At 38.8% G+C, this 19,954-nt stretch overlaps 1 protein-coding gene across 1 annotated transcript in view; it reads left to right on the top strand.

Moving 5' to 3' along the window:
- UST (uronyl 2-sulfotransferase) overlaps positions 1-19,954 on the top strand; it is a 159,535-nt gene that overhangs the window by 58,636 nt on the left and 80,945 nt on the right. The window contains exons 2-3 of the mRNA XM_027725299.2: positions 3,480-3,523; positions 19,015-19,170. Coding sequence (XP_027581100.1) covers positions 3,480-3,523; positions 19,015-19,170 — 200 coding nt within the window. The remainder of the gene's footprint in view (positions 1-3,479; positions 3,524-19,014; positions 19,171-19,954) is intronic.

Below are 19,954 nucleotides of genomic sequence, written 5' to 3'. Positions count from 1 at the left end.
TATTTCTTTGTGTTTGTCTGGCAATTAGTTTCTGTCAGTTAGTTGCTTCTGAATTTGAGCAAGCAACTACCATGAAAATGACCTTTATATAATGCCCCATAATTTTACTGTTGTCTTTAAGTAGATGTTATAGGTTAGAAATCCAAGGGGAGGGAATTTTTCTTCCCCCTGCCTCCACTCTAGGAAAGATGGAGTTTGAATGGAAAGGGGGACGATTAGCGTTACAAAGGACCTAGCTGGCCAAGCTGCATTTCTACCAAATGGCCCATCAGAGACATTGGGGGGGGGGGGAGTTTTGGGAGAATTGCTGGCCCTCCTCAGAAGGGAGAGGACAGATTGCTATGTTTTCTCTCTGGAACGGAGACGGGGTTTGCGTGCGTGCATTTGGAGAAAAAGCCTAGAGGCCGGTCTTTCTGGCTTTCTCATTTTGGTCAGCCCTGACCACTGGCCTTGGCTTGTTTGCAAGCTGTCTTTGTCTCCAGCCCGCACCTGCTGTGTTTTCATCGGAGAGTTTTTTGCTCACTGGGAGAAAAAAGGAGGAGCCTTGAAACATCGTCATCTGAGAACAACAGTGAGTTCCGTGAGGGTGGACTGCTTTCCTTTCCCCCTTCTTCCATTGGGGGGAGGGTCTCCATTTTCTTTTCGGCTTCTCCCACGATCCGAGACCACCCCCCAGGCCCCCCTCCCGCGCAGTGACCGACAGATCCAACAGCGCCCCCTGCAGGCCAACACCGAGCACTGCAGGCCCTGCACCTCCAGCGATCCAACAGCGCCCCCTGCCGGCCGTGGTTAGAACTGCGCTGAAGGACAGAGAAGTATTCAGACTTTTCCTTTTGTTTGAATGGGACTTTTGGGTACAGGACTATTGTCTAGCTGTGTTTGTGTTCTGTTACTGTTCTTACCAACATATATATATATATATATCTTTTAATAAAGGATTGTTATTTCTTCTTTTTTTCCACACTTCCTCAATTAGAGCCCCTTAATTTTGGATTTGCAATTGCTGAGAGAAAGGAGTTTGGTCTATCTCATAACTCAGCCTCTTTAGCAAAACATTCCACTCTCGTCAAACTGAGACAGTAGATACAGTAGTAACTAAAATGTGCTGTGAAAAAAACAACATTGTAAAACCAGAAATCAAACCCACAGGGACATTTTGATGTAATTTTAAAAAAGGAAAATGCAGTCTGCATACTAAGAACATAGATTACGGATACAGAATGGTGAAATTGGTTAAGTTGTTTGCTCTTTAAAGTACCTCAAAAATGTTTGTGTAGTATAACTCTGACACTCGATGCTGCTCTATAAGATGCTGTCTAAACTATGACTGGTAATTCAAATCCTTCTCTACAGCAAAATTGGCTGTAATAGGTGATTGCTAAAGATAGTTAATACATATGCATTAATATTCCTTTTTATTTAAGTAAGCATAAACTGTATATTTTTGGGGGAGACAAGAAAAAATATATTACTATTACCATATACTGCTTAATATCAATTAGAAAACTCAAAGTTTTGCTACTCTTTCTAACAAGTTAGTAATTTTCATATAATGTTTATGACATTTGTAATGTCTTAACTTGTTTAGAAAACACTATCACTTGTTTTATCATCAATCAAAATAAAACAATTTTTCTGACACAAACTGTAAGAAATGCTTTTATTGACAGCAGTGTCAGTCTTTCCACTTGCCTAATTACAAAGAGGACAAAGTTGCTAGGAACTAGTAACAGCCTGATTCTACAGTAAAAGGTAAATGCTGAATGAGAAGTTTCCTTGCTCTCCTCCCAGATGTAACTGTGGGTTTTCCTGTAGTGCTTATTTTCAAGTCCATCCCCCTGCCTGTGGAATAGCTACTGTAACAGAAAGCCATACGCTACTCTGTTAGCAGTCTGGGAATTGAATTACTTCCCTGGCAATTAGAATCGTATCAGAGGAATGGATAAAGAATTTATCCTAAATGTAGGGAATCAGCCATATTATCTATGGCATTAAATTAAGCAACTGTGTTATTCAAAGGATGGGTATTTGTGTAAAATGTATAGAAAGATGAGTTTCTTGTGCTTCAGAAAATTATTCATGATTTCAGATTATCAAAAAGTTACTGTTCAGGCTTTTATAGCAGTACAAACTCTTCCAAGATCAAGGTATATACATCTGTAAAAGAAGAAGTTTGGGGTGTTCAGACTTATATTTAGATGAGTTGGAAGCCTTTTGACTGAAGTTTTCATGGTTTTATAACATATGCTGGAAAACCAGAGAAAAAATAGAATGCAAAATAATTCTGAAATGTAGTCCCACCTTTTTGTTGTACATTAAAATCTGTCATACTCGCACATAAATGTATCCTTCCTGCTTTCTGGATCCAGAAATCTCAGGGTTTTTTTCTGACATTCTGAAAAACAGTGTGACACAGCGTCTTTTTTGGCTAAATTCACAAAATAAGAGCTCTTGTGTACTGAGTTATATTTTATTCTTACTAGCCTGTGTTACCCCAGAGGCAATTTCTGCTGCACCATCCAACACTTCAGGAATGGAGATACTCACATGTGACATTTGGATGTCTATTAGGCACCTGTAAAAATTATTGTCATACCCCATACTGATATAAGGTTAGGGCAGAGGTATTTTTGCTTTCTTTGGTAGGAAGATGTCTGAGAGGAGAGGCACATGTGGCTTAAGGGGAGCTTTAAGCCTTGCTGCAAGGTTTCATCGTCTGCTGGGACGTGTTGGGAAAGCTCCTGATTAATCCTTTGGGAGAAGGGTTCAGGAAGAACAGTTGCAGAGAAGACAGACTATGTGTGTGTGGGAGAGTGTATTTTATATATTAGTGTGTGTTTGCAAGGAATGGGTAAAAAGTCTGAAATTCTTGCCTTTTTTATTGTAGCTGACAACTCACTTGTTTAGAAGCTGCTTTTTTTTTCTGAAGCTTTTTATCTGAATAAAAAGAACATCTTGAAAAGGCAAGTGTCATTACATCAGAATGCAACTCCCATTCAACCAATACTGTTTGGGAACAAATGAGTAGCTTGGAGGTTGGGGAAAATACGTGTTAGAAGAGAGATAAGTGAATGCTTGTCAACTCCATCAGACCAAAATTTGATAAAGGCCTTTGATACTTTATTATTTAAGAAATCTTTTTGAGGTTAGCTGTACTCACTTGCTTAAAATGTGCAAGGATGCAGCTGACAGTGTTTGTCATGCAAACAGTTGAAAGTTGTGATTGATTAACTAAAGCTGCCTTGAGCAATTTTTTTTGCTAAAATGACAATGTGCATCTAATCTATTATTACAAATGTAGTCAAAACAAATTAATTTTGTTTTTATTTTGTCAATCAAAAATTAAAGCAGAGTGAATGTATTTTCCTTGAATTATTTTACACCACAAAACCAATGGGATAGAGGTACACTGGTTCCATGAATTGACAAGTTTTGAATTGGATGGCTTTTGTTTATCTCCATCCTTCTTCTTTTTGTAGGAAATTCCACTTATTTGGATGACCACGGACCACCCCCTCAAAAGGTAAGCTGCTGTTATTTTGTGTTTGCTTTCTCCCTGCTTTTTTGGCTTTTGTTTTTAACTCATTGTATGTTTACTTGTGTGCCAAGCAACATTGCTGAGTTTACATCAGCAGCATTTACCCTGTTAAATATTTTTCCTCAAGTGTTTTCGGGCATTTATAAATAACATGGGTTAAATCCCAGTGTGATTAAACTAATGGAATTTTTGTCATTGAGTCAAGGGGAGGCAGGATTTTATTGGTTTTGTCTGTCAGCACATTTATACGAGGCACTGCATCTGGATCTAACAAGGCAGCTTCTAAACAAGTGAACATGGGCTCTGCTGCAGGTGCAATGCTTTGAAGCAGGTCCGTAGGATAAATTGAATGAATGTGAGTAATGAGCCCTTTTATAGGGATAGAGTTCACTGTTCCCATCACGTGTGATTGTGCAGCATAAACTTTTCCCTCCCATCATCATGGCACCTCATGACATTTTTGGTTAGGAAGGGCATCATGATGGTTTCCTCAATAGGAAAAGAGTGGAAGCGGGTATGTAGGGTCTCTTGGTTTGTTTTCTTTTCTTTTACCCTGATTTATTTTCTAAAAGACTATTTGATACTATATTGTGCCTGTCTTTCCAGATAAGGCTATTTTAAGTCCTTTTGTGTAGTACAGAAATGCACTATACGTGAGAACAGATTATTTATTTCATTGATGCAGCCTACCATGGATGCTAGTGCAGCAGGTGGAAGTGACTAGTTAAAGATGGGGTGAATGCGAATAGCCGCTATCCCTGGTGGTAGTCCTCACTCAGCTCTGTTCAGCTAACGATGAAATCACATCCTGAGCCACCAGGCCTTGAGTTGAAATGCTCAACCACATGTGTACATCAGTATGGTGAAACAGTTGGGTTTTGGTCAGCAGAAGGAGGGTAATGTGGAAAACAATTCAACTTAGCTTAGTCATCAGTGAAAACAAGCAGTAGTCTGGGTTTCTTCACCTTTTTCTGTGAAGTCTGTGTGCAAATGAAATCTGTAATTTTCAACTGGTATATGGGCGTTTGTTACACTCTTAAAGTTCAGACAGCTCACTTAGAGGGATGATGTACATCTGATTTTTTTCCTCTCAATGCAAATTACTCATTTTTTTTGTCTACACTGTTACAAAAATGGATGTAGACAGAAGTGACAAAATCAACCTGCTATATTTATCATTACTAACTGAGATGGGATGTGGGAATTCTAAGACTAAACAAATGTTTCACACTTAAAATCTATTTTAAGCAATAGCACCTCTGGCTTTTGTGTATTTATTTGTGTACCAACTGCTTCTCTTGTCCAAGCATACAGCAACCTGCAGGGAGTGAAGCGTTATGTTTGTCAGGTCTCCACGATTAACACTCAGCTTGGAAAAGTAAAGCAATGCTTATTCCAGACGTATATTTTTCATGCCTGCATTAGCGTTCAGAAATACCAAGCTGTTCCAGTAAAGAAAATGGTGTCATCTAGATAAGAGCTTTCAACCTTGAAAACTGTAGTCAAATTTTGGTACTTTGGGAATTTTGTTTTACCAATTAATGGTGGATGACATCCATACTCCGATGGGCAGTACCAGTTGGACAGATTTATCTAAGCCAGAAACTTTTCTGTTTGCGTTATGAAAACATCTTTTACCTATCTAAACATGTAATTTTGTGCTGTGATCACACAGCCTCATCCAACTGCAGCTCAGCTCTCTGTAGAAAGGCCAGCTGATTAGATACCTACGCAATTGATTGATTGGTTTTGTAGGTACTCTTTGATTAGCTGCTTACAGTCAGGAAAGTTTGTGGGCTTCCTCTGTATTCATTCTCACTCCTGAAAGCTTGGTGAAAAGCTCGGTGGAGTAACAGGCTATAGCATTGCGTAAGTTACAAGTATTTTGCTTTTTGAAGTATTTGCTTGTGTTTTAAAAACATTGATAAAAGATGGATCATTTTGATCATCCCTCGGACAAGCTCGCTTATTCCTGAGTGGGTGGTTTTTACGTTTTGTTTTTCATTCTTCTAATCAAAACATGGGTGGGGATTGGTAAAAAGGGCTGATAATTCCTGGTATTTGCTTAGGGTCATGTTTTGAACAAAGATGCTCTTGCTTTGTAAATATCATGCATTGCATGTTGCAGTTATTACCCTCTAACAGCTTCATCCCTGAACTGTGAATTCTGCAGGTGTGAGTGAGACTAATAATAGTAAATTCACTGTAATTGTCATTGTCTTTCAAGTAGCCTCTACTCTTATGGCTAGATAACTATCTACATTTAAACTAATAGATGGTTATAGGTCTATGCATGCTTTAGCTCAACATATAAAAACATGTTGAAAGAAATTAATCCTGAATCCAGCATTGAAAATATTTTATGACAAAATGCTTAAAAAATAGAAGTGCAGATAATGAACAACAATTCATTGCCTGGTGTTGAAATGACTGGTAGCTAATATCGGCAGTGTGTAGTTAACTGCAGTGGAAGGCCAGCAACAGTTGATACACACTGGACCATAGCTGTTTTGCAGAGTACATTCCAGTGTTTTGTTAGAAATCATATTAGTTTTGGCTTTTTGTCATGGCTAGGTGCCAAAGCTTAGGATTTTTTTTAATAACATGTGGGGTTTTTTCCTAGTGTAAGAACTGAAAATAACAGAATAAGGAATTAGCATCATCACGTTTCAGGAGATCAGGGTACTGGTCTGTTTTTTTCAAATAAAGGTTGTTGCATTGGGCCTTTATGTAATAAAAAAATGGAGTCTGCTCCCCACTGAGGTGGTGATCAGAGAGAGTTTATTTCAAACTCTTTTTATCCCTTAAAACCATGTGACCTGGTAACCAATGAGATTATGGATTCCTGCACATGTCCCCTGGGCTTCCCTGCCCTGGGTGCCTCCCCTGCACCCTGGACACGCCTCCTACAAAAGGTGGCAACAGCAATTTTCTCAGTGCAAGCAGAGAACGAAAGCTTTGCTCACTTCTGTACATGAATATTGCTGATGTGGTTCTGGTTCTCCCTTGAAGGCCAGTTGAGCCTTCACTGAGTGCCTGCAGAGCTGTTCCTCTCACATATTCTTACTCCTCTTTTCTCTGGCTGCAATTACTTCTGCACAACAACTTTTTTTCCTTCTTAAGTATGTTATCAGAAAGGTATTTCTACCTTTGCTGATTGGCTCAGTGTTGGCCTATGGTGGGTCTGTCTCAGAGCCAGCTGGCATTGACTCTCTGGGACGTGGGGGAAGCTTCTGGCAGCTTCTCACAGAAGCCACCCCCTAGTCCTCTCCCCACTATCAGAACCTTGCCATGCAAGCCCAATACACTAGCATAGGCCACTCTCCTTTGTCCTTAGGCACCAAAGACCTCACAAGATTGACTAATTTTAGATTTTCATGAGTTCTCAGACAGATCTGCATATGCTTTCCTGAAGGTAGAGGCAACCTCCAGTAGCCCTAGCACACCTCTGGTGTTGCTGATGTTAGCATGTGACAGATAAAAAAGCAATAAAGTTGAGCCAAACAACCTTCTACACTGTCAGTGAAAATTGACTCTTCTTTCCGAGTTCAAATCTCTATCTCACTACCTCCTGGCTTTTTTTAATAAGCATCTGAAAATATGAATTTAAAGAGATAATTTGTTTATACTTTCTCTATAGATGTGTGTCTATGTGATGGCTATAGATGATGCTAGCTTGGATTTTAGAACACCTGTGAAATTGATGTTTATTAGCGACTAATGGTGTTCACTTGACATATTTCATGTCTGAGCATTTCAGCAAATAAAGCAGGTGTACTTTTTCCAGTATTTATGCCATTTCCTTATCAAATCTTCCCAAGGTTTTTTTACTCTCTCCAAGAAGATGGTGAAACTGGCTTTTGAGGAAAAATAATGCGAACTTTATCAAACCTACTGTTGTTATAGATTGGAATTTGGCAAGAGCATTAGGATATATCCCTCTTTCAGCGGAGCTGATATATGTATGTGTAAGTGGGCTGTGCGCATAGGTGACAGATAAATTACATTCAAGTAGTCTATTCTCCTTTTCTTGATCATTGTCCCTTGGGATGCCTGTCATGGACCCGGTGTCTTTTGGCAGCTGTTTAGGTGTCAGCAGAGCCCTGTGCTTAGCATATATGTGACAGTGCTTCAAAGCTTTAAGTGAATAAAAAAATGGTTGGAGGTCAGATGAGGTCAAAATGCAAAGAAATAAAATGCATACGCAAATTTGATCTGATTTTATTGGTTTGAAGCTGGAAAGTGCATAAATAACACTTTTCACCATTCTTTCAGTTCCAACCTAGTACTTATGTGCTAGTTGTTCATGTTTTCTTTGTGGAGCAAGGCTATCATAGAATAGTACAATCATTTAGATTGGAAAAGACCTCTGAGATCGAGTCCAACCATTGACATAGCACCACCATTGTCAAGCAGATTATTTTTTATTTGACTTTAAAACTTACTAAAAGTTGATTTCAGCTCTGCCTCCTTACACTGAGTTTTTATGTTCATCAAATTTATGTAATTCTTATTTTTTCCAAGTATTTTGATAACAATTAAAATAACAGACAGGAGCTGTGCATTTTTCTTTTAGTTTGTGGGTTTTGTTTTTTCCTTTTGGTTTTTGTCTTTGGGTTTGTTTTTAGTGGATATTTCCTTTTTCATTTGGACTCATGTTTTAGTTCTAGCCAGCCTTTATGAGAACACGATTTTAACCCTTTAGCCCCCTACAGTCTTAAGTGATTGATTTGTTAGGGATGAAGTGCTTGATTTAAAACAAACAAAAAACAATCAAAAAAACCCCACCCAAAACACTGAAAAGCAAGCAAGATTTGTTTCCTTTTAAGTACATGCCTACCAGGGATTTTAAGGCATGAATAGTAGTGTATGTGTTTTTTATACAGTTAAAATTCTCTGTTTAGCTTTTCTTAAAAAATTGATGGATAATCTTTGAAGCAGTCTATCCAGGACAGGGTGGGAAAGATTTCAGTGATTTAAAAAAATCTATCCTATTTAGAAAATGATGAGTTGAGATGATCATCCAGTGTGCAAATTTTCAGCTATTAAAAATAGTCAGAATTTAGTAGTGCTAAAATAGAGTAAGTAACTTCCTGTGTTTACCAGACTCACTATCTGGCTGATAAAATATTGAGAGAATTCACTAAGTGCCTTAACCACAAAGATCCTCTTACGGTTTGAAGCACTATTTTACAGTATAACTCAGCTTTTGAGCCTAGTACACTCAATAAAATACTATGATTTAAAAAAAAAAAAACCCATAAAATATTTCTCCACTTCCCTCAGTTCATTCGAAGCAGTGGGCCATGATTTAAACCCAACCGTCAACCAAGTGTGTAGCAACACAGTGGCCCACTCATGCCCCATCACATGTAACAGTGACTTGGGAAGACAGATGCCATCACTCCGAATGTGCCCTCCTTCCTTCTCCTCCTCCTCCCCTGCTTTATATACTGAGCATGATGTCATATGGCATGTGTCAGTTGGGGTCAGCTGTCCTGGCTGTGTCTTTTCCCAACTTCCCATACACCCCCAGTCCTCTTGGAAAGTAGAAAAGGCCTTTGCTCTGTGTAAGCACTGCTCAGCAATAACAAAACCATCACTATATTATCAACGATGGGCTCAGCACAAATCCAAAACACAGCCCCATACTAGCCACTGTGAAGAAAATAAACTCTACGCCAGTCGAAACCAGCACATAGTGCAAAATAGTTGTAGAAATATTGGGAATAATTATTTTGTGTTCTTTTAAAATTGTGTTCTCCTTTCTTCTAAACAGCAGTATCTCAATGAAAGAAAACTCTGATTTTTCCAGAAGATTTTGCCATTGTTGTTCATAATTGTTTGTAAACCTGCTGAAGCTACAGGGAGAGAATGATATAGCAGACTAGTATTATGGAGATCTGTCCAAAAGGTAGAATTGAATCTGTGCTATTAAGTGTGAATTGGGTCAAAAATATTTGAATAGTACAGGAGCACTGCTTTGTTTGTTTTGTTCATATTAATTTATTGCTCAAGAATCTTAAGGACAAAAAATCACTTTATTCTGTGATTTACCAGAATAGAGAAGATGATTTCTTACTTTTTAATACTTCTTCAGTTTATAGTATATCAGAAATGTGTTGAAATGGGGAGGCTGACTGAAAGTAAATGGACAGTACAAAGAGACTTGGGAAATTACAGCCAGATTGCCTGTCAAAAGAAGATAAATCTATGAGGGATGCTGTGCATGCTGATGTCCTGCAAAAATTTAAACAGTAGTGAACTGGCTTTTTATTAAGCCTCTCAATTTTGAAAGACTTTGGGACACAACAAGGATGCAGGTTTTGTGAACAAGAGTAGCCTGCAGTTTTCATCCATCTAATTTCAAAGATGCTTAGAAAGTATTTTGTCTTTTGGTTGGTACTTTAATTTTCAGGCTGTGTGCATAATAAATGTAAATTTTGCTTGAGTCTGGCATTCACACAACACCCTACCTACTATTACACAAAGCAGAAAGATTCTAATATCACCAATTTTGCAATCTCTAGGTTTTGTCCTATGTCACATACCATAGCTAAAAAACTACCTAAATTGTTTCTGAAGCTAGTAGAACTCTGTGCTTTCACTGAAATATAGAACACAATCCGTTCTGAATTGATCTTTGTTAACCTGCAGATAATCTGTGCAGATTATTTCAAAGTATATGAATATCTCTTAGATTACAGTTTTAAATTTCCAGCTCTCCAATACATTCCCATCTTCTTTCCATTCTTTCCAAGACAGGAAGGTATTCATAAACAAGCATAGCATAGGAGGAGGTCATGGCTACTCAGTCATGGCTACCTTCATTATCTTTTTATTAGGAAGTGCTGGATTATAACACTAAAGTCCAATTACAGCTGGGTCTGGATGACCTAGACCTTCAGTGGAAAAAACAAAAATCTACCATTCTGCATAGGGATAGCATAACAGAGTATCTTTTGAAAGTGACAATTGATTTGGTTAATCTTGCTAAGCCTTGTGACTCAGTTGAGTAACACTCATGGTTTTATCAGGAGTCTTTTATTTGTTGATGGCATTCTTAAATCCTGAATTGAAAGGGGTTTTTTTCTAGATATGATGTTTGAAGGGAAAAAAAGTCTGAAACCTGGGATGCTGTGGAGACTTGCAAAACTGAAAAAAACTGCCAACCACCAAGTAAGAATTCTGGTATTATTTTGAAAGCCTCGTGATTTTGAAGGTGAACTGGTAGATTCTGCAAGTTTTGTACTTAGGCTTTACAAAAGTATAAGATTTAGTACAGGAAACAGTGAATAGCAGTGAAGTGCTCTTAATAAGGGCCGTGAACTTTAATCAGAAATGTGATTGTGGCATGCCTACACGTGGTCAAAAGTAGAGCCAAAATATTCAGGCAAAGAGGACAGGGTGTTGTGACTGGGCTGAAGGGGTCTGTGTGAGAGTGATGGTAATTCAAGTGAAAGAGGAATTTGGGCAAGTAATGCAAGGGCAGGGCAGTGCAGTTATGTGAAAAGGTAATTCTCAGGACAGCACCCACAGACTCTGTTGTCCTGAGGGAGTGTGGAGGCCTTTGTGGCTGGCACTATTAGGAATTTTGAGTGGATACAGGGAGAAGCTCCTTCCACTGGAATGGCAAGGAGTTGTGCCTTGGTCATCAGGAATGAGGTTTGGTTTGCCTGAGCAAGTCAGCCAGAAGAGTGAAATGGGAGCACTTGACACTAGGTGTCCTCCATTATTGCCTCTAAGGTGTCATCTCCAACACCACAGGATCCACTTGTGACTCAAGATCTGGATTGTGGTCTGTCAGGATAAGTATTCTGGGCCTTTGAGTCATTTTGGATGACACAGTGATTTCTGCTCTGTTCTGGTTCTACTGGAAGAGTTGGCCAGCAGCACGTTGTCCCTCTTGTAGGTACTTCTTGGTGTTGTTCCTTCCAGGTGGTGACATCTTGTCATGAACTAGATTTGAATCTGTTACCTGCAGGAACTGTGATGGAAATTCAGTCCCTTTGAGTTCCTCTGAGCATGCAGAGCGAGAGCACCTCAGAGCTAGCTCATCTGTAACAAGCATGTGGGTTACAGTTCAGCAGAACTGGCCTGTTTTACAAATTAAAGTCCAGTTATGGCTATAAACAACCTTTATTTCATACTGCAGTTGACTTACAAAGTGTCTGCTTAAAGTGCATTGGAAAAGACAAGCATACTGAAGACATTAAAATGAAATGTGGAGCTACAGGAAGAGGGCCTTAAGTAAGGGGCAGGAGGGCAAACTGAAATGCATCATGACAGATCCTTGGCAATAGTGAAACCATGAGTTGCTGCATTAATGAGTTGCCTAGTAGTCAAACACAATACGTACAAAAGGGTTAAGCCTTAATGTGAAGAAAGACAAGTGCATACAGAGAAATATATTATTCAGTCTACCACTCACCACATTCAAATCAAATATTATTGGCTCACAGGGTGAATTCATGAATATTGCATTGGAAGGATAGAGACTGCCGTAAGGTACTGAGGTTACTTAACGGATCACCAGTGCTGTGAAGTATTATAAAAAGTTTTAAAACTAGGCTTAGTATTTTGCAAGTATCCAATATAAAAATGTGCATTGGATGTGATAGGATTTACTACTTAAACAGAGAATAACTGTGCCAGTGTATTCTGAGCATATCAGAGCATACAAAACCCTGGGCTCTGGAGGAAAACCAGTAGTTTTAAACTTTACAGTTCCAAGCTACATATGAGGCTGCTTTGGAGTTAAAATCAGTCTTGCACAAATTCTGCAGCTTACAGGTTTTCTGATACTACATGGAAAACCTTCCAGTGGAAAATGCGGTAATTAATGTGACACTAAAATTCTTAACCTACCTGAACTCATGCTGGTTCCCTCAACTAATACCAGTATCAGTGAACCACGTCCTTAAATAATTTATCTCCTTTATCTTCTTATGAGGTAAAGTGCATACCAGAAAGATAACTTCTACAATCTGATTAACTTGAGAAGTAAGAAATAAATATGCTGCTTTTCATAAAAAAACTAATGAGGGCCTTCCAGTTCTTTTTCTGCTGTAATCTGCATGCACTCATGTAGGGTAAAGAAGAAAAAGGGTGATAGCTCTATGTTATGCATACCTGTCTATACTAGTGATAGTCCCATATACTTTGATTCTTCTAAATTCCATCCTGAGATGTATTAAAAAGAGATGTCTGCAGGACACAAACGATAACTGTTCAGTTCTCATTGGCACCAGGGAGACAAGATACAGCACTATCTAATTTTGGTCCCAAAAGAAGTGAACAAGTTGCAAATTGCGGAGGAAAACAGGAAGAATGAAGAAGGTGTTGAAAAGCACGTTATCTTAAGAAAGGGTGAAAGGAAAAGATTTGATTAATCTAGAGGTGATGGTTGTACCCCATCCCCAAGTAATTATCTATTTGGTAGGGTGATTCCCTCTCACCTGCTTCATCCCTGAGAGGAGCCAGAGCTGAGCTGCCATTGTTTAAGTACAGCAAGTGTTGCTGAGTGATGAAAGCCAGGAGTCCCACTCACACCTCCAGAGGCTGCCTAACATCAGTGAGCACCTGAAATGGCTAAGTAAACAGAACATCTGCTCTCTACCAACTTGTTTGACTCTTTGTATATATGTGCTGATTTTGAATGTTGCTGAAACTTCACATACGTGAAATAAACTTGGTTCTGCACTCTCTGTGGTGGGGAGTCTTGTGCAGCAGATTGCAGGAGCAGAGGTTTTGTTCTGCTGCAAGCTGCTGTTGTAGGCAAGTGATGCAGGTGTAAAGTATAAAAGGAGCAAACCCAATTGTGTTCATAGGATGCAGCCAAAGCTTTGAAAACTGCATCTTTGAACTTTTCTTTATAAATTCCCCAGGTTCTTGTTGATATTATTGTAGTTTCTATAGCCATAGTATCTTGTAATAGAACCTGACCTGAGACTTAGTGAAGAAACTTTACTATGCTTTGAACTGGACTCTTTTTAGATTTGTAAGTATACAGGGCTTTTTCACAGAAAAATTACTGGAAGTTTTGATTTTGGCTCTACAGATCTGTTTCTTAAGACATGTCAGGGACCATAAGCTTTAGCAGACACTTCATAGTAATGCTTTTCTTTAGTCTTAATAAATTTGAGTACTGTCTGCAACCAAGTTGCCTTTTTCTGCTTGTGCTCCATGCTTATGTTTTCAATTTATTTTGGTACTTAGGGATGTTGAATCGTTAGAGAACACATTTTAACTTAGTCTTCCAAATGTGTCGTCTGTCCAACAGATGAGATGCATTGTTTGTGGCAGGGGGGACCGAAGTCATCCTTTTTCAATTAAATTAGTTGATTAATAAAAATGCAACAGAACAATCTTCTGTTTCTTCTCCTGCCTTATTTTCAATGCTCCGCTGCATTTAAATTTTGAAAACAAACCAACTTCGCCCTTACCTTTTCTTATGGTTTCTAGTGTATTTTCAGTGACCCATAGAAAAGACCATGCTGTCTGGTCTGCTTTAGAGTTGGTTAATTCCAAAAGCTTGTCTCTGTCTAGGATCATTACACTCTGCAGGTGAATCTTTATGTAACTGGATCTGTGTGCTTTAGCTGGGGAAGAAGGAGGCTAGCTAGTAATTTATTTTGTTTTCTCCCTTGTTCATTGTTCAGTCATGTTTTCTGCTGACATACTTTTGTGTTAGCAAGTCTTCACTGTAATTGCTTTAAATGTAAGTTGATACCTGTTTGGAATGAAATTTTGTGCAACAGTTCCTGACCTTGGGTTTGACACAGGTAATCTTTTAGTGGACTTTGAATTTGCCTTTAAGTAGGCCATGGTAGGCGTGTGACGGACCTCAGTTAAAAAGAGGCATCCAGTGTGTCTAAGATCTCAAAGCTGATGACTGAACTATCTGACCTATCTTCATGAAATCCACAATATGAGAGCAGGTATTCTCTGGAAAAGGTAGAAGATGAGCTAAAAATGAAATGCATAGTGGTTAACAAAACTCTGGAATTTATTAGTACAGCAAGTTATGTAAGAAATTCTTCATGCAGCAAGCAAGAATGTGACTTCTAACATGCCATATGTAATCTTTGGGGACACTAGAGAAGGAGGAGAGATACTGGAGAGAAATGACTGCTTACAGCTCTCAGATTTGTAGGTACCTAATTAGTATCATCCTCCCCTCATGAGTAGAATGTGCCATTGCTTTGACCCATTAAGCCATTTTTTAGAAGTCTTATGATTTTGTCTCAGTTGGACAGGAAAAAAAATGAAGAGGTTGCACTGAGAAGGTGTGATGCTATATGAAGATGTGTGACATCAGCAAATGTTTAGTTGTTTACACAGTCTTACCAATTTTGTATGTGTTGGTTGGCCTCATTCACCTGATAACCATGGAGTGCTGTCTGACTACAGGTTAGTGTCTGCTCAGAAAGGAGAAACCATTTCTGGCGTCCACTTCTGGTCCTTCTCATATGTAAGGACAGGGGTCACTTACTTCCAGAAGCTGTGAAGATAATGGATTGCTTTCTGGGAACACATCTCATCTTCATCTGAGCAAACTGTATGTAGACTGGGAAATTTTTGGCAAATGGGCAAAATTATACTGGATTTGGCTCAGTAAAGGTGGAATAATTTAGGCCTTTGGGTGGATCCCTAAATTGTTGACACTGTAAGTAATGTTATCCAGCCTAATTTTTTTTTAATGATGCAAAGGTTTACCTGGAGACAAAGCCACCAGTGAAGATGGAAGCCTGGGCTTTTGTCAGGCTATCTGTTAAATGGCTCCCTTCCTGAGACTGGCAGACCTACTCTGCAGAGCTACTTGACAGTCACTGTAATGCAAGTTTGTTTTGGGTTAAACTTACTTTTTCTTCTTTCTTCCATTCACAATGATTCTTGAGATCTTCTTTAACTGTGGAACAAAAAAAAAAGCCTCCTTGAACTGACAAGTAAATTGTTATGTAACTTTCCAAACCCTTAGAGAGAGCTGTTGTAATTATACTGTGGGTTTTACTTTTTTATAGCTGTAAGTACTAATTCATATGACTACAAAGTGAATTACATGTTTGAATTTTTTATATTACCTCTGGGCTTTGATGCAGTGCTCAATAAAGTCACTCTGTAATTATTTTGAAGTTGTGTATATTGTTACATGAATATCATGTTGCCAGAGCATCACCTCAGCAGTTAGTCAGTCTACATGATACATACTCTTATTATAAAATAAAATGTAATCCACTCAGCATTTTGTAAACTTCCAACTGCTGTTTTCCATCATGTTTCTGCTAATATAATAGGAGTCTCCTTTTCAAGAGCCTACTCTACCGCCATCTCTTGTATTGTTTCAGTCTTTTGTGAGTATCGTGAGGGGGGAAAGAAAGTTCCTCTTTGAAGAAGTTTTCCATTTCTTGCATTTTTACTTCTGCTTAATACAAACTCAGGTTTCTGGAAGAAGTATTTCTTCTAAGAAATAACTTAGATATTTTCTAAAATGCAGAAAGCAGATTTGCAGCATCCTAAGGGAACTGATCGCATTAAACAAATACTTGCCTATATATCAAAAGCCTGTGTACTGCATGGCTTTGTGCACTTGGCACACCCTTTGGGGCATTTAGGTGTGTTAAGTGGATTGGTGACGTAAACAGATGAAACATGAGCAGAGCTTCAGTAGCGCACCTCTAAAGCTCCCACGTTCAGCAGTGCTGCACGTGAAGTTTTGATTTCCGTCAGTGATTGTTCTTCTGGAGTGAGCTTTGAGCTGTAGCGTTTATCTTGAATCTTGAACTAAGTACATTCAGCTGGTTACTGAATCAAGGCATTGATATATTGGCCTCCTTTAAGCTAAATAGGTGTCTGAAAATAATAGCCCTTTATTTCAGGATTCTTTATCTGCTATAGTTTCTCTTTGAGGGTTGCCACGGTTATTGTTTTTGTGCAGAACAGAATTTGCTACCTAGAAAGATGAGTTTCAGAAACAAATGTGAGAACTGACGAAACTTTGTAGCTACTGTCAGTTTTCTAAGCTGATAAAGTTGTTTGCACTTAGAATAGAGTTTGCAAAGGCCTGCTTTAATTTTATTTCCTTTTAAAAGAGTTATATTAATAAGATTCACCCAAGGTTACTAGATAATCAAGTCAGGGATTTAATTAGAACTTGAGTGTAATCTGGGTGCAGCAAAACTGGAGTTAAATGAAGTACCAATGAAGAAAAACTTTTGCTCACTACATTACAAAGTGCAACTCTGTTAGGAAAATCAAAGCAGTTTATAATTATGAAGCATTTTTAAATATGTCCATAGCCCTACAAACTCTCATCATTTATCTAATTTCTAGGATGCTAAGCAAACACACGCTTGTATGAGTCTTGCTCCTTCACTGGCACTTGTGAGCATCTACTTATCATTTCTCTTGAAAGCTTTCACATACTTGCACAGCCAAGTATGCCAAAGGTATATGTCTGAGCAGAAGATAAATTCCACTTCCACAAGTTACAGTGATGTTGTGTGGATGGTGCTGCAGGGCCATGACAAATAGTGATGCTAGTGTTTGTTATGTGAAGGGGATAATCCAGAATAGGGCTGTGTTTTCTTGTTCATTATGGTGTCCCTGGTGTGGTAATCATCATAATAGAATACATTCAGATGTTAACCTTTCAGGGATTATTAGCAGTAGTTTTGGAAAAGGTTAGCTACAGCTGTAGCACAGAGATGTTAAATTCATCACCTTTGGAGTTCTCTAATAATTGAGGCTCAGATTTTGCATTTCTTAGGAAGCAAGTCTTCTGAAGGAGATTGATAAGGAATAAGGCAGCTAGGTTTCTCCTAGAAAACACCATAAAAATGTTAAAAAGTGGCCAGACTTGATGCCTTATGTGGGGTTTGGATGAGCCTTAGGAGACCCATATTTGCTTGCTGAATCAGCAGATGTGATATCCTGCAGCTTGGAAGACTGTTAACTGAGGCCATGATCACCCAATACCTACCCCTTCCCTGAGTAATTTGAAGAATGATGGCTTCTCCATTTGTTTTGCAGTGAAGGATATCCTAAACATTCCAACCAGTAACAACAGTAATGTTCATTTGGTCATGAAATACAACATTGACAGCAAAGTGCCAGTAAAGTCCTACTAAAAATAACAGAATACAAGGTTTTTTTCTTTTTTCTTTCTACTTAGCTGTACTCTTTGAAAGTAGTCTGAAGGGTTCCCCGAGGAATCATTTTGCTTCCCTGATGAAGATCTATTAGCTGTTTGAATACCCTGAGAAGTGCCATATGCTTTCATCTGACTGGTTTTATGTCATAAATTCTTCTGCTGGGAGAATGTGATTGTATCAAGAGCAGAAGTAACTATAGATTGAGACACACCACCACTTTGGCCGTTCCTTGCGCTGAACACAGGTTGTCTGGAACTCGGCTGCAGGCCCTGTGTCAGGAAACATTTTGTGCCATTGTCTTAATAGAAAAATGATCTTTTTTCTTAAGTGCCATATATGCACTGCTGTGGATGAAACTGTGAGCTCCTGGCTTTAAGAAGCTTGAAAACAGTTTCCTCTTGGCCTATACTATCAGATGCTGCTGCTATATGCTATACATCAAATACTTGTCTAGTGTGATAGTGTCATTTCAGAATGCATTTTGGTGAAAAAACAGCCCATGGTCATCATCCAGGAATAAAATAAGGCTGCATCCAATGTATTTTGAGACAGTGAATTACTACTTGCTTGTTCTGCTTTCCCAGGGAGGAGAGCATGGTGCAAGAGTTCATGTGGGCAGGAGAACATTCCCAGTGTCCAGGCTGGATGTAACTGTTGTGTTTTGAGTTTTAGTGTACCTTACCTGTGTGGAGGTGATCAGACTGTGCCAGTTGGCCTAGGCCACCTGTGGCACTGGCATTTTTCATTCCACAAGTATATACCTAGCCAGTGGCATGATTTGTTCTCTGAGTCTCTATGGAAGATTCATGTTTATATTTGAAATTGAAATAGTTGATTAATTTTAGCTTTGTACAACTGGTGGTTGTTTGGGGTTCTTTTCTTTTTAAGCTGAAGTTTTGCAATACAGGCATTCCTCTTGCATTATGTCAACTTCACTTTGAGTTGCTAAACTGTGGCACAGATTCACTCCATTCTTTTTATGGGAGATAGTCAACTATAGCTGACTATTTGCATTGATATTACAAGCAGCAAGCTTAAGCCTATTGTCAGCAGTTGCATAGTGTTTCTGGAGTAGCTGCCAATCTGTTACATTTAACTGGATCATGAAGGGGAAATCTCGCCTTGCCATCTCCTGAGCCATGTTGTTTCTATTCTGAAGAGCTGTTGGCTTGTTAGAGGAAGTGAATGCTTCTGACCTGGACAGGGCCCTAGGAATTCTCTTGTATGTATCTGTTGACTTCAGGTCAAAACATCGTGTTACTCAAGGTACATGGAAACAAAAATGTCAATATACTGACTCCATTTTTTTCAATCTTTATTTAGGTACTTCCTTTCCCCAGTCAGGTGGTCTACAACAGAGTGGGAAAATGTGGGAGTCGAACTGTGGTTTTGCTTTTGAGAATTTTATCAGAGAAACATGGATTCAATCTGGTTACATCTGACATTCATAACAAAACAAGACTGACCAAAAATGAACAGGTAAGTTACTCCTGCTCCTCTTAGATCAGTTTTTCCTATTATGTTTATGAAACTGAGAAGCAAAGGCATATGCTAGCAGAAGTCCTATTGAAAAGATGTATTGCTGCTTTGACCTGAGTGATTATCCAGAATTCATCATTCTCTAAGTGACTTCATTTAATAGGAGAAGTGGATGGTAGAGCCAAGAACAACATGATGTGGAAGCTAACCAGAAAAACTAACTTTCGATGAGCCAGCTTTGAATTTAGTCAGCGCAGCAGTTAGACTACCAACAAGGCAAGAAAGGTTAGTACCAGTGAAGTTAAGTGCTAACAGCATCTGGGATACGTATTAATGTATCTGCAGGGCACAGCCATTTATCATATAATCAGGCCAGCCTATTCAGACCTAGCTTGGGTCTCCTTAAGCAGAGCAGGAGTAAATAATAGCCAAAAGGGTCTTTTTTGATGACTTTCTTAACTCACTTCTAGTAAGCAGTTGCTTCAAAAAGTTATTTCCCCATGCCATGCTAACCCATGTTGCTATAATCTGACATGCCCTTGATCCTATCTCAGCTTCTTGCTTATCTGCCTTTTTCATGTTATCGCACAACCCTCACTACAGGAAGTGAAAATAGCACATTATTCCTCTTTATCCAGGCACACTTTTTCACGTTTTTCATGTTCCCTTAAAGTTGTAGAAAGCATTATTTTTGCAGCTTTGATGCTATAAAAGATCCAGTTATTTAAATTTTCTTCCATTCAGAGTAACCATATGCCTTCTGTAAGTATCACTCCCATAAGCA

Source organism: Pipra filicauda, unplaced genomic scaffold (assembly GCF_003945595.2).
Source record: "Pipra filicauda isolate LSUMZ 115617 unplaced genomic scaffold, ASM394559v2 scaffold42_size3861933_pilon, whole genome shotgun sequence".
NCBI lineage: Eukaryota > Metazoa > Chordata > Aves > Passeriformes > Pipridae > Pipra > Pipra filicauda.
This window is presented reverse-complemented; position numbering and strand designations above follow the sequence as displayed.